Here is a 14,388-nt window from a genome sequence, read left to right as displayed (position 1 = left end):
CACTTTCTTTCGAACAGACAGCAAACCAGACACCAAGTAGTATAATACTACGTAGTAGCAAAAGAAAAGCACGTATTTTTCCCATTATCTGCTGACCTAATGAGCCGCCACGGCGCCCTTGGCAGCCTCCGCCGCGCGCTTCTGCATCTCCATCTGCATGTTGGAAATCTGCTCGTCAACAACACAAAAGTTAGGAAAAAGTAAGTAGGTCAGCACCATCTTGTAGTTGCAGAGGATTCGAGCCACCTACGTTGTTCCGGATACCGACGGCCTCCTTCTCCTTTGCTTCGATCTTTGAATTGACCTTGTTCCTGGACAGGTTATACACTACTCGGTTAAATACTCCGTCCACCCTTCTGTTGGCTGCTGGGCACTTACAGCTCGTTATTGATAAATTCGAGACGCTTATTCACATTGCTCTTGGCCTCGTCCGCATCCTGCTTGAGCAGCACGGGGCCAACCAGTTTGTAGACTTTGGCCTCGTCGTCCAGCAGATCCAGCTCCTTCTTCACCATATCATTTTCGTTCGCCTGCTGCGCATACGTCTGGCGCTGCGTCGCCAGCACCTGAACTTCGTCTTGAAGAGCACGGTAGCGAGCCATCTCCGTGTCGACTTGCTCCTTCAGTTCAGCCATTCTCGCCAACAATTGATCGAAGACTGAATATCAAATATTAACCCAACACGTTTGTTTGATTGGTCAAGATAGGAATCTGCTTGTATTAAAGAAGGGAGCAGTCGCTCTTGAGAGGTGTATTCCATAGTGGAGCGGAGCGGAGGAAGGGAATTGTGTTTTCCACACGAGATTATCCGTGACCGGTATTACCGGTGTAGTACCGGTACGTGAACTCCCCGAAAGCTGCCAACCACACACGTGGCCTCCACTCCTCACTTCGCATTTGGAGAACAAGAGCTACGAACAAGAAAGAAGGGGGTTCATCCTACACCATGTCTTCCAGCGCACCCAACTCGCCATCGTCCAGGGCCACCACGGCCCCGTCGGACAGCGCCTCTACCGTCCCAGCAGCCGACGTCGTCGACGTCACTGGTGGAGAGGAGACGTGGGCCAATACATCCGCCCGCAGCACCTCGGACCCTCCGCCGATTCGCACGAGCAAGCGAGCTGCCGCCCGCAACGTGTCCTCTCCGGTGCCGGCCGAGGCCCGCAAGGGAAAGAAGAAGGCGCCCAAGCGCACGACCCCGTCGCCTGCAGCTACTACCAGTCGAGCGAAGAGTGACGACGCCACTGAAGACGGGTCCGACCACGGCCTGGAGGACAAGGCGGCGACTCCTAAGCCTAAGAGGGCGAAGAAGTCAGCAGGGGATACTGTCCCGATCGTGCAGCTCCCTCCACCAGTTGTACAACCTCCAACACCGGCTGCTCCTGAGATTCGCCCGAGCTCCCGGAAAGACTTCGACCTGTCCACATTTATGGCGTCGTTTGAGCCCGGGCGCGGTGTGGCATTGGCCGAGGGTCCTGCTGACCATCCTTCTCATCAAGAGCCTGACCCAACACCCATCGTACCGCAGCCTGCAGCACCAGTGGACCTGTTGCGCGAGCTTCGTTCCTTGCGCGATGAGGTTGCACGCTTGCGGCAGCTCCGCGGTAGCGAAAGTACTCAATGGGGTGGGGCGTCCGCAGGCACAATCGTCACGGCTCCGAACTTGAAAGGAGAGCTGCTCCTTCTGAAGTCTGTTACCTGACCAGCGCAAGCTTCCCAGAAGGCTCAAAGAAGGCGAAGGGCGACTACAATCCTCCGCAAGCCCACATGTTGGCCGCAAGTCGAATGTTCCGTGACTTCGGTACGGAGACAGGTACGGTTACATCTTTTTATGTCTTTTGTTCTGCGTGTTCGGGAGCTGGACTGCGTGAGGTTCCAAGTGACACCCGCCGTCCTGATGGCCGTTTTTCAGCGGGCGTTAAGGATCCCGTGGCGTAACAGTGATGCACTTCAAGGAGAGCAGCGAAATTGCGTGCCTAGAAGACGGCTCGACGAACGCCAACTTCTCAAGCGACTTTAGTCCTTCAGCAACGCTCCCTCCGGCCTCTATTACGTGCTCTTCCTACGAAGATATCCTTGACGCCATCCACGGCTTGAACGCACTGGGCCAGGAGGTGTGGTACGACCACATGCGCAAGCTGACGTCGAGGTTGCGGGCGTTTGTGTCGAAGAACAAGCAAGCTGTATCCTGCCAACACTCCTGGTCGCGTTCGTTCGACACTGATGTACGCAAACAAGTTCATCGGGACGGCACTGGGGTATCTTCAAGTGGATGATGCGCCGTGGTGGATGGGCTTCTGCGAGGCGCTGCGAGGCATTGACTACCAGTCGCCGCTGTGGGCGATGGCCCTCCTCAGTGTTCTCAGCCAACCAGCAGACAACGATGGGAGAGTTGCCCGTGACTCCGGCGGACGCCAGCGACGCGACGAAGCTAGAAGACCTGCGATTCCTGACGGCATCCGACGTCTTATCTCGCTTAACTGGCGTGGCCAAGAACCGTGTTTGCTGAATGTGGCAGGTCTCCCGTGTTCTGGAGGCACCCGCGATCGTTGCGGCAACCACAAGCGAGCACACAACTGGCCGGACCGCCTGCCTCCGCGAGTACAGCAGTGGGTCGACGAGACGTACGGGTCGCGCCGCGCGAATCCAGGCGAGCGTCGCTGATGGGGCCGTGAGGAATGCAGCTCGGCATCCTTTCGGTACGAGAACCACCTAATGCAGGATAATAGATCAAGTTCTGCAGAAACAATGGTTGAGAGCAAGTTTAGTGAGGCGTCAACGCAAAAGCCACTTCCTCGGCACGAGAAGCGCGGGGAGACGGATAGGGTGGGAGCGAAGCGGTGGGGGAGCGATTTCGCGCGGGAGCGAGAAATTAGCGTGTTTGAGGGTCATTTTGCCTATCAAAACCCACCGCAAGTGGCCTCTTTGCCCGGTCCGCGGCCTCCGCTTTCCGTTGCGACTGATGGCTTCGTCACAAGCGAGGCGACCCTTACGGATATACATCCCTCTCCGACTATACAGTCTGATCCGTCTAGACAGTCGGCCATAGCCATACAGCGCCCTTTGACTATACAGTCACCTGTTGCTATACAGCGTCCTTTGACCATACAGTCACCTATTGCTATACAGCACCCAATGACTATACAGTCTGGGCCGACTATACAGTCATCCACAGCTATACAGCACCCTGCGACTATACAGTCTGGGTCGACTATACAGTCATCCACAGCTATACAGCCCTCTTCGACTATACAGTCCGGACCAACTACACAGTCACCCACGGTTATACTGACTCCTCCGACTATGCATTCGCGCACCCACCCGCAGGGTTTGATTGGTATACACTCAGATCGCTCTCGTAGTGTTGTGGAAGTACGTACTAGTACCACCGAGAGGCCGGTCGACCGAGAAGGGACTCGCACGATTCGCCCTGTAATATCAAGTCAAAGAGCAAGTGAGACGCATGACAACGCAAGGATACGTCGAGACCTGCACAAACAAGTTCGGCATGCCGAGCTTACCAAGGTTATGACCAGTTTTAACATCGAGATGCCCCAACAACACTACCCTGCGATGCACGAAAGCGCAGAAGGCCCGGTTTACCTGCTTAACCAACCATTGCAGCACGCTCTATCGGACCTTGCACGCCGGTCGGCGCTCCCGCTACTTGCATTCGTAGAGTTAATTCGAGGCCAAACAGTGGAGGACTATCGCCCAAACAAGAACATCGTTCCGGCGGTCCTAAACAAGTTGTGTGAAGGTTACGAGCACTTAAATTAACTTAACAAGATTGCTTGTGAAGGAGTCGAAGTCAAGTTAAGGGCGGCTCCACCCAGACAAGTGGTTCGGCCACCAAATCATGGCTCTGCTCAAGAACGCGTCAACATTTTGCGCAAGAATATCCGGAAAGAGCAAGACGCCTGGAGATGCCTGGTTCTTGACATTGATCTGCTTGAGCAGTGGCCCGAAGTAATTATAAGTCCGTTCGGCGTCGTCGACAAGGGAAGCGAAGATGCCAACACGTCGGGTCGCACAATCCACGACTTATCCTACCCGGATGGTACTTCGATCAACGACTGCACGGACCAAAACAGCATTACTAAGCCGGACTACGCCCACTGCGATGCCGTAGCGCAAGAAATTTTGAAAACGAAAGAAGATTTTCCAAGTGCGGCTGTCCGTGTAATGGCAGGTGACGTGGCATCTGCCTTCCGCCACATCAGCATCCACAGCAACAGTGTGTACTTGTTCGCCGGTCTTATCAAAGAAGAAAACGCATTGATCGTCGAGTTATCAGCACCTTTCGGATGGACGGGGTCTCCCGGCTTTTACGAGATATTTGGCGGAGCGATCTCTCATGTTCACGGCGGTCATTCGAATGCAGTTTCTCCTGGTGGCTTCTTCAACTATCACTGGGTAGACGATCACATTAACGTGGCTGCCGACATTGACACCACATGCGTTGACATGGATCGTTCTCTCCGTTTTGCCATGGTCGCCGTCCTGGGTGTCGATGCTATCAACACTGAGAAGTTTACTCCCTGGAAGACGCGCCGGCGCGTTCTAGGACTCGAGTTCGATACAATCGCAGAAATTGTTGCCATGCCTTCAGCGAAAATCGACAAAGCCCGCAAAATCGTAGCTTCCGCCTACGTCGCAAGTTCACTCACCCGCAAGGGGTACCGGTCCCTGCTCGGAAGTCTACGCCATGTGGCAACATGTATTCGGGCCGCTAGACCATTTTTACAGCGCCTACGGGTCCGCGAGGCTCGGCTCAACCGCTTCCAGAGCGTCCCCGTGACTGCTACAATGAAGGATGACCTACTGTGGTGGTGGATGATTTTGCACACCCCTCACCTGAACGGCGTTTCGCTAGCGTATTTCAGCGCACTTCCGCCTCCGGACATTATGGTTGAAACGGATGCTTCAGATTTCGGTCTCTGCGCACTTGACATATCCGCGAAGGAGGCACTGACGTACCAATTCACTCCGTCCGAGCGTGATCTCATCGCGGCGTTCAACAACGGAGAGACCAACGGTTTTGACATCAACTTCCGCGAGCTTCTCTCGTGTGCTTTCGCTGTGCATACATGGGGCGCAAGGTGGGCTTCAAACACTCGCATTACTGGGAGGCCGCGGCACGTACACTTCCGCATCGACAACACATCTGCCGTCGCGTGGCAGAACAAATTGGCATCTCGCAATCCCAGGGCTCAAGTTCTTATTCGCCTGCTAAGTTGGTGGGAATCAACCTTTCGACTCCGGTTCTCTGCGTCCCACATACCCGGCGCAGACAACGTCCGAGCAGATGCTGGCTCCCGACTTACCGCTAACGCGTCGTTTGTGGATCTTTTTACGTCGCTAACTTCCGGCTGGTTGCAGGTGTCCCCGCCGGTGGATATACAAGGCCTAACCAGCGTCTGGCAGTGTATCTCCGCGCGCACTCCGTTGCCGACTCCACATTTGTGCAGTACAGTCGATCCCTAGGCAAGTGGACCAGTTGGATCTCACGCAGAGGCGCTCACCCATATCTTCTCGACGTCTCCATTCATCGAAAAGTGCAGTATATTTCAGATTTCGTTCTCCACGGTTTTCAGTTCGGCTTCGGATCCGGCGGTCCAATCCGTAGTGATTCCATTACAGCGGCTCTTCAAGGCGTACGACACTTTTTCGCCGCTTTCGGTTACGACTTCCCGATCGCACACCCAGACATCCGCATGCTCCTCAAAGGTATCAGCCGTCTCGATACACCGCGGCTTCGTAAGGAACCGGTTTCACTCGACATTCTGGAAGCCTGCTTTCGCAGCTTGACGATGGCTACACCTCGTGAGCAAGCTTTATGGGGGGTGATGTGCTTGGCGTACTTCTTCCTCCTACGTCGATCGGAGATCGTGTCAATCCGAGGAGGTTCTTTCAAGTGGTTTGCACTTCGAGCTGAAGACATTATAACTGTCGATGCGACGGGCAGGCCAACCCAGGATCCATCGCAAGCTCAGGGTGTGTGGATACGGTTGATCGGTTCGAAGACAAACCAAGGCGGAACCCCTACTACAAGAATGCTCTCACGCTCTGGCCATCACTTCCTTTGCCCTGTTTTCGGAGCTCTTGTACTTCTTCAAGCAAGGAAAGGTCTTCCGGCTAGCATTCCAGCCGCGGTGTTCATATCACACCGAGGAGTCCCAGCCTGCGTTTCAGCTGAAGATTAGTCCCAAGCTATAAAGCGTGCTGCCGTCCGCACCGGCAAGAACCCTCGCCACTTTAGTACACACTCCCTTCGCGCAGGCGGGGCGACCCATATGTACCGCTCCGGCGTGGATGCACTGACGATTCAGTTTCACGGCCGATGGGCATCGGACGCGTTCAAGACCTACACTCGACTCTGCAAGGAGTCCGTCACTGCGCTGTCAGCAAATATGGTGGCTGGACAAAGGGGGGACACAACACTGCATTAGTGAGGGTGACTGCATGACCATTAATGGGGGCACCGCTCTCCTCGTCCCTTTTCGGATCGAGCTGATGGTCATTGCATAAGCTCTCATTAATGTACCTGTTTGTTTGACCCCTAAGTGTGTGGAAAGGTGTATACCATAGTGGAGCGGAGCGGAGGAAGGGAATTGTGTTTTCCACCCGTGACCGGTATTACCGGTGTAGTACCGGTACGTGAACTCCCCAAAAGCTGCCAACCACACACGTGGCCTCCACTCCTCACTTCGCATTTGGAGAACAAGAGCTACGAACAAGAAAGACCCGCCTCTCCTCGTCCCTTTTCGGATCGAGCTGATGGTCATTGCATAAGCTCTCATTAATGTACCTGTTTGTTTGACCCCTAAGTGTGTGGAAATGGGCTCGTATGCAAAAATCGTGGTTCTGACTGATACAATGAACGGAGTACGAACAATTACTACATGTACTTGGTGGTTTATAGATTCGTCGAAGAAATGTGTCTGTCTGTCGTTTAATCCTCCAGCTGGAACTTCGTCAGGTAGGGCCAGACTCGAGTCTGGAGAATGTTGCTGGACAGGTAGATCGTCCTTCTTCGTCGTGTGCCTCTTCTCAATAATACTAATATTGACCGAGCCCGGATTGTCGAGCTACCGCTCATAGTTGTCTTAGCGCGCTTCCCCAGATACGTTCCGTTTGTTGCCGCTTGATAATAAAAAAAAACTTATTTTAATATAATAATAAACATGCATTATTTCAAGATGCAGAACATGCAAACTTCATGTCATGTAGAAACTTGCTTCGATATAAAAAGATGGTCTCCTTAGGCAGCACTGGTGCTGGAACCAGGTTGGCGTGTGGTGGACACTCGCTTGGTACCATGAGGCGACGTGAGCTCCGTCGTGATCACAGTGAAGTCGCCCTCGACGGTGATCTTGCGGGTCGTTGTTGAGCCCGCTGTGGTAGTCGACTGGCTTCTCACAGGCGTCGAGTACGTGGCTGTCTGTGTGGCACCGCGAGCTGTCTTGGTGGGCAGAGGCGAAGCGAAGCCGACACCGGAGATGCCCATAGATTTGGTCGTCTGCTTCGACTTAGGTGGCGAATAGGCGGTGATCCTCATGCTCCTCGTCGCGCTTGTCGAATGCGGTGACGCAAAGCCCGCAGGAGAACTCGTCGGCGATCCGTACGGCGACCTACCCAGAGGTTCGCGAGCGTTCAGTTGACGCCGGAGAGGCGAGTATGACGTGCTTAACCTAGCGGTCGAGCCACTACGCACCGGACTACCGACGGGAGTACTTGTCCTCGACGGAATGCCAGCACCAGGTCCACCAGTTATGAGCACCATATCGTCCGAGTATTTCATTAATCCGGAGAACATGCGGCTACGGCGCAGCTGGCGTTGGTTGTTGAAACCTTGAATCATTGTGACTTGGTGTTGGATCTGTTGCTCTTCAGTCAGGTTTAGCAGGTAGTCGGACACGTTCACCTCCGGTGCACACACGAAACCAAGTTCGTGGAAGTAAGTGATCAGGGACTCACCGGTTCCGTGGAACAGCACTTCGCCGTTCTCAAGAATCAGAACGTCTTCGTAGTACGCACATTTCTTCGGTACCACTTGAAGCGCTGAGAGCACGAACTCCACCTCCATTAACGGAGTACCGTCAGGTCCATGGCGCGAGCGATACACCTCGTCAATCAGCAGCGTTCGCTGAAACTTTACTACGCCCAGACCCAACTGTTGAACGGCAACACCAGGATAATGGAACGAGAGCGAGCGCGCAATTGTCCACGTAGCTCGCTTTTCTTCATACGTGCCCATATTGAAGAATCCATCCTCAAAGCTTACGAAGTTCTGGTCGCAGAAATCACGAGCAAAGTTGAGCAGCTCCTTCCTTGGCATAGCCTTAGACAGGCTACGACCACGGCGTTGCACATACGAAACGAATCGAGGTAGCCAGGTCTTGACAAGACGTCGGCGTCTCATGTTCCACAAGGCAGAACCCTTACCAGTACGCTGTTCGGTCAACACAGCCGTTTTTTCTTCCCAATTCGTCTCCACGACACTTCGCCTCGTGCCGTCGGTGCCTACAACAGAAGTAATATTCATAAGACCCACAGAATCACTGTCGATCTCCTCGCTGGTCTCCGTCTCCACAGTTGTGCTCGTCTCACCCGACGCCGTCTTCGTCACCGTCGTCGTCTGCACCTCGATCTTACGCTTCACCACACCGCTGGAAGTAGTCAGCTTACGGATCGTCGTGCGAACCGTCTTGGTGATGATGCTTCCGCTCGCGCCCGTCGTACGGAACACCTCCGTCTTCACCGTGGCGCCGGCGGAACCGTCCTCGTCCGTCTTCTGCTCGGTCGACGAGCTTATCAGAGTCGCGTCCGACGCGGACGTGCTCGTGGTAACAGCGCTCATCGCACGGCTGTCGTCGTCGATCTCCTCGCGGGTCTCCGTCTCCACAGTTGTGCTCGTCTCACCCGACGCCGTCTTCGTCACCGTCGTCGTCTGCACCTCGATCTTACGCTTCACCACACCGCTGGAAGTAGTCAGCTTACGGATCGTCGTACGAACCGTCTTGGTGATGATGCTTCCGTTCGCGCCCGTCGTACGGAACACCTCCGTCTTCACCGTGGCGCCGGCGGAACCGTCCTCGTCCGTCTTCTGCTCCGTCGACGAGCTTATCAGAGTCGCGTCCGACGCGGACGTGCTCGTGGTAACAGCGCTCATCGCACGGCTGTCGTCGTCGATCTCCTCGCGGGTCTCCGTCTCCACAGTTGTGCTCGTCTCACCCGACGCCGTCTTCGTCACCGTCGTCGTCTGCACCTCGATCTTACGCTTCACCACACCGCTGGAAGTAGTCAGCTTACGGATCGTCGTGCGAACCGTCTTGGTGATGACGCTTCCGTTCGCGCCCGTCGTACGGAACACCTCCGTCTTCACCGTGGCGCCGGCGGAACCGTCCTCGTCCGTCTTCTGCTCGGTAGACGAGCTTATCAGAGTCGCGTCCGACGCGGACGTGCTCGTGGTAACAGCGCTCATCGCACGGCCGTCGTCGTCGATCTCCTCGCGGGTCTCCGTCTCCACAGTTGTGCTCGTCTCACCCGACGCCGTCTTCGTCACCGTCGTCGTCTGCACCTCGATCTTACGCTTCACCACACCGCTGGAAGTAGTCAGCTTACGGATCGTCGTGCGAACCGTCTTGGTGATGATGCTTCCGTTCGCGCCCGTCGTACGGAACACCTCCGTCTTCACCGTGGCGCCGGCGGAACCGTCCTCGTCCGTCTTCTGCTCGGTAGACGAGCTTATCAGAGTCGCGTCCGACGCGGACGTGCTCGTGGTAACAGCGCTCATCGCACGGCTGTCGTCGTCGATCTCCTCGCGGGTCTCCGTCTCCACAGTTGTGCTCGTCTCACCCGACGCCGTCTTCGTCACCGTCGTCGTCTGCACCTCGATCTTACGCTTCACCACACCGCTGGAAGTAGTCAGCTTACGGATCGTCGTGCGAACCGTCTTGGTGATGATGCTTCCGTTCGCGCCCGTCGTACGGAACACCTCCGTCTTCACCGTGGCGCCGGCGGAACCGTCCTCGTCCGTTTTCTGCTCGGTCGACGAGCTTATCAGAGTCGCGTCCGACGCGGACTTGGGCTTCTTGCCCTCCGTCACCTCGGTCTCCTCCACGGTCTCCTCGACAATCTCAGTCGTCGTCACCTCCGTCACTTCCGTCGTCTCCTCAGGCTTGACGTCGGTCACTTCGATCGTCTCCGTGGTCACTTCGGTCACCTCCGTCGTCTCCTCCGTGGGGGGCCGGGACTATCTTAGTTCACTTCGACCGTCTCCACGGTGGTCACTTCCGTCACCTCCGTCGTCTCCTCCTCGGTCGTGCCCGCAGTCGGCTTGCGCTTCGGCTTGCGGCTCTTCTTTGACTTGGGCTTCTTGCCCTCCGTCACCTCGGTCTCCTCCACGGTCTCCTCGACAATCTCAGTCGTCGTCACCTCCGTCACTTCCGTCGTCTCCTCAGGCTTGACGTCGGTCACTTCGATCGTCTCCGTGGTCACTTCGGTCACCTCCGTCGTCTCCTCCGTGGTGGCCGGCACTTCCTCGGTCACTTCGACCGTCTCCACGGTGGTCACTTCCGTCACCTCCGTCGTCTCCTCCTCGGTCGTGCCCGCAGTCGGCTTGCGCTTCGGCTTGCGGCTCTTCTTTGACTTGGGCTTCTTGCCCTCCGTCACCTCGGTCTCCTCCACGGTCTCCTCGACAATCTCAGTCGTCGTCACCTCCGTCACTTCCGTCGTCTCCTCAGGCTTGACGTCGGTCACTTCGATCGTCTCCGTGGTCACTTCGGTCACCTCCGTCGTCTCCTCCGTGGTGGCCGGCACTTCCTCGGTCACTTCGACCGTGTCCACGGTGGTCACTTCCGTCACCTCCGTCGTCTCCTCCTCGGTCGTGCCCGCAGTCGGCTTGCGCTTCGGCTTGCGGCTCTTCTTTGACTTGGGCTTCTTGCCCTCCGTCACCTCGGTCTCCTCCACGGTCTCCTCGACAATCTCAGTCGTCGTCACCTCCGTCACTTCCGTCGTCTCCTCAGGCTTGACGTCGGTCACTTCGATCGTCTCCGTGGTCACTTCGGTCACCTCCGTCGTCTCCTCCGTGGTGGCCGGCACTTCCACAGTCACTTCGACCGTCTCCACGGTGGTCACTTCCGTCACCTCCGTCGTCTCCTCCGTGGTGGCCGGCCACTTCCTCGGTCACTTCGACCGTCTCCACGGTGGTCACTTCCGTCACCTCCGTCGTCTCCTCCTCGGTCGTGCCCGCAGTCGGCTTGCGCTTCGGCTTGCGGCTCTTCTTTGACTTGGGCTTCTTGCCCTCCGTCACCTCGGTCTCCTCCACGGTCTCCTCGACAATCTCAGTCGTCGTCACCTCCGTCACTTCCGTCGTCTCCTCAGGCTTGACGTCGGTCACTTCGATCGTCTCCGTGGTCACTTCGGTCACCTCCGTCGTCTCCTCCGTGGTGGCCGGCACTTCCTCGGTCACTTCGACCGTCTCCACGGTGGTCACTTCCGTCACCTCCGTCGTCTCCTCCTCGGTCGTGCCCGCAGTCGGCTTGCGCTTCGGCTTGCGGCTCTTCTTTGACTTGGGCTTCTTGCCCTCCGTCACCTCGCTCTCCTCCACGGTCTCCTCGACAATCACAGTCGTCGTCACCTCCGTCACTTCCGTCGTCTCCTCAGGCTTGACGTCGGTCACTTCGATCGTCTCCGTGGTCACTTCGGTCACCTCCGTCGTCTCCTCCGTGGTGGCCGGCACTTCCTCGGTCACTTCGACCGTCTCCACGGTGGTCACTTCCGTCACCTCCGTCGTCTCCTCCTCGGTCGTGCCCGCAGTCGGCTTGCGCTTTGGCTTGCGGCTCTTCTTTGACTTGGGCTTCTTGCCCTCCGTCACCTCGGTCTCCTCCACGGTCTCCTCGACAATCTCAGTCGTCGTCACCTCCGTCACTTCCGTCGTCTCCTCAGGCTTGACGTCGGTCACTTCGATCGTCTCCGCGGTCACTTCGGTCACCTCCGTCGTCTCCTCCGTGGTGGCCGGCAATTCCTCGGTCACTTCGACCGTCTCCACGGTGGTCACTTCCGTCACCTCCGTCGTCTCCTCCTCGGTCGTGCCCGCAGTCGGCTTGCGCTTCGGCTTGCGGCTCTTCTTTGACTTGGGCTTCTTGCCCTCCGTCACCTCGGTCTCCTCCACGGTCTCCTCGACAATCTCAGTCGTCGTCACCTCGCGTCACTTCCGTCGTCTCCTCAGGCTTGACGTCGGTCACTTCGACCGTCTCCACGGTGGTCACTTCCGTCACCTCCGTCGTCTCCTCCTCGGTCGTGCCCGCAGTCGGCTTGCGCTTCGGCTTGCGGCTCTTCTTTGACTTGGGCTTCTTGCCCTCCGTCACCTCGGTCTCCTCCACGGTCTCCTCGACAATCTCAGTCGTCGTCACCTCCGTCACTTCCGTCGTCTCCTCAGGCTTGACGTCGGTCACTTCGATCGTCTCCGTGGTCACTTCGGTCACCTCCGTCGTCTCCTCCGTGGTGGCCGGCACTTCCTCGGTCACTTCGACCGTCTCCACGGTGGTCACTTCCGTCACCTCCGTCGTCTCCTCCTCGGTCGTGCCCGCAGTCGGCTTGCGCTTCGGCTTGCGGCTCTTCTTTGACTTGGGCTTCTTGCCCTCCGTCACCTCGGTCTCGTCCACGGTCTCCTCGACAATCTCAGTCGTCGTCACCTCCGTCACTTCCGTCGTCTCCTCAGGCTTGACGTCGGTCACTTCGATCGTCTCCGTGGTCACTTCGGTCACCTCCGTCGTCTCCTCCGTGGTGGCCGGCACTTCCTCGGTCACTTCGACCGTCTCCACGGTGGTCACTTCCGTCACCTCCGTCGTCTCCTCCTCGGTCGTGCCCGCAGTCGGCTTGCGCTTCGGCTTGCGGCTCTTCTTTGACTTGGGCTTCTTGCCCTCCGTCACCTCGGTCTCCTCCACGGTCTCCTCGACAATCTCAGTCGTCGTCACCTCCGTCACTTCCGTCGTCTCCTCAGGCTTGACGTCGGTCACTTCGATCGTCTCCGTGGTCACTTCGGTCACCTCCGTCGTCTCCTCCGTGGTGGCCGGCACTTCCTCGGTCACTTCGACCGTCTCCACGGTGGTCACTTCCGTCACCTCCGTCGTCTCCTCCGTGGTGGTCGGCACTTCCTCAGTCACTTCGACCGTGTCCACGGTGGTCACTTCCGTCACCTCCGTCGTCTCCTCCTCGGTCGTGCCCGCAGTCGGCTTGCGCTTCGGCTTGCGGCTCTTCTTTGACTTGGGCTTCTTGCCCTCCGTCACGACGGTCTCCTCCACGGTCTCCTCGACAATCTCAGTCGTCGTCACCTCCGTCACTTCCGTCGTCTCCTCAGGCTTGACGTCAGTCACTACGATCGTCTCCGTGGTCACTTCGGTCACCTCCGTCGTCTCCTCCGTGGTGGCCGGCACTTCCTCCATTCCACTCTCCCACCGTCTCCACGTGGTCACTTGCGTACACCTCCGTCGTCTCCTCCTCGGTCGTGCCCGCAGTCGGCTTGCGCTTCAGCTGCGGCTCTTCTTTGACTGGGCTTCTTGCCCTCCGTCACCTCGGTCTCCTCCACGGTCTCCTCGACAACCTCAGTCGTCGTCACCTCCGTCACTTCCGTCGTCTCCTCAGGCTTGACGTCGGTCACTTCGATCGTCTCCGTGGTCACTTCAGTCACCTCCGTCGTCTCCTCAGTGATGGCCGGCACTTCCTCGGTCACTTCGACCGTCTCCACGATGGTCACTTCCGTCACCTCCGTCGTCTCCTCCTCGGTCGTGCCCGCAGTCGGCTTGCGCTTCGGCTTGCGGCTCTTCTTTGACTTGGGCTTCTTGCCCTCCGTCACCTCGGTCTCCTCCACGGTCTCCTCGACAACCTCAGTCGTCGTCACCTCCGTCACTTCCGTCGTCTCCTCAGGCTTGACGTCGGTCACTTCGATCGTCTCCGTGGTCACTTCGGTCACCTCCGTCGTCTCCTCCGTGGTGGCCGGCACTTCCTCGGTCACTTCGACCGTCTCCACGGTGGTCACTTCCGTCACCTCCGTCGTCTCCTCCTCGGTCGTGCCCGCAGTAGGCTTGCGCTTCGGCTTGCGGCTCTTCTTTGACTTGGGCTTCTTGCCCACCGTCACCTCGGTCTCCTCCACGGTCTCCTCGACAATCTCAGTCGTCGTCACTTCCGTCACCTCCGTCGTCTCCTCCTCGGTCGTGCCCGCAGTCGGCTTGCGCTTCGGCTTGCGGCTCTTCTTTGACTTGGGCTTCTTGCCCTCCGTCACCTCGGTCTCCTCCACGGTCTCCTCGACAATCTCAGTCGTCGTCACCTCCGTCACTTCCGTCGTCTCCTCAGGCTTGACGTCGGTCACTTCGATCGTCTCCG

The 14,388-nt window shown here is 57.5% G+C and overlaps 2 protein-coding genes across 2 annotated transcripts; both read right to left on the bottom strand.

The window, feature by feature from the left end:
• Positions 1 to 55: 55 nt before the first annotated feature.
• On the bottom strand, positions 56 to 644 carry PITG_08660 (uncharacterized protein; the record flags this gene model as incomplete). Its single annotated transcript, XM_002902699.1, has 3 exons — positions 56 to 168; positions 251 to 311; positions 379 to 644. The coding sequence occupies 3 exons, from the start codon at positions 633 to 635 to the stop codon at positions 97 to 99; spliced, it is 390 nt and encodes a 129-aa protein (XP_002902745.1).
• A 6,513-nt stretch (positions 645 to 7,157) lies between these two features.
• Positions 7,158 to 9,487, bottom strand: PITG_08659 (uncharacterized protein; the record flags this gene model as incomplete). Its single annotated transcript, XM_002902698.1, has 2 exons — positions 7,158 to 8,455; positions 8,534 to 9,487. The coding sequence occupies 2 exons, from the start codon at positions 9,485 to 9,487 to the stop codon at positions 7,265 to 7,267; spliced, it is 2,145 nt and encodes a 714-aa protein (XP_002902744.1).
• Positions 9,488 to 14,388: the final 4,901 nt, after the last annotated feature.

The sequence above is a fragment of the Phytophthora infestans genome, genomic scaffold (assembly GCF_000142945.1).
Source record: "Phytophthora infestans T30-4 supercont1.16 genomic scaffold, whole genome shotgun sequence".
Taxonomy (NCBI): Eukaryota; Oomycota; class Peronosporomycetes; order Peronosporales; family Peronosporaceae; genus Phytophthora; species Phytophthora infestans.
Note: the sequence above shows the minus strand (reverse complement) of the source record. Positions and strands in the feature narration are given on the sequence as shown.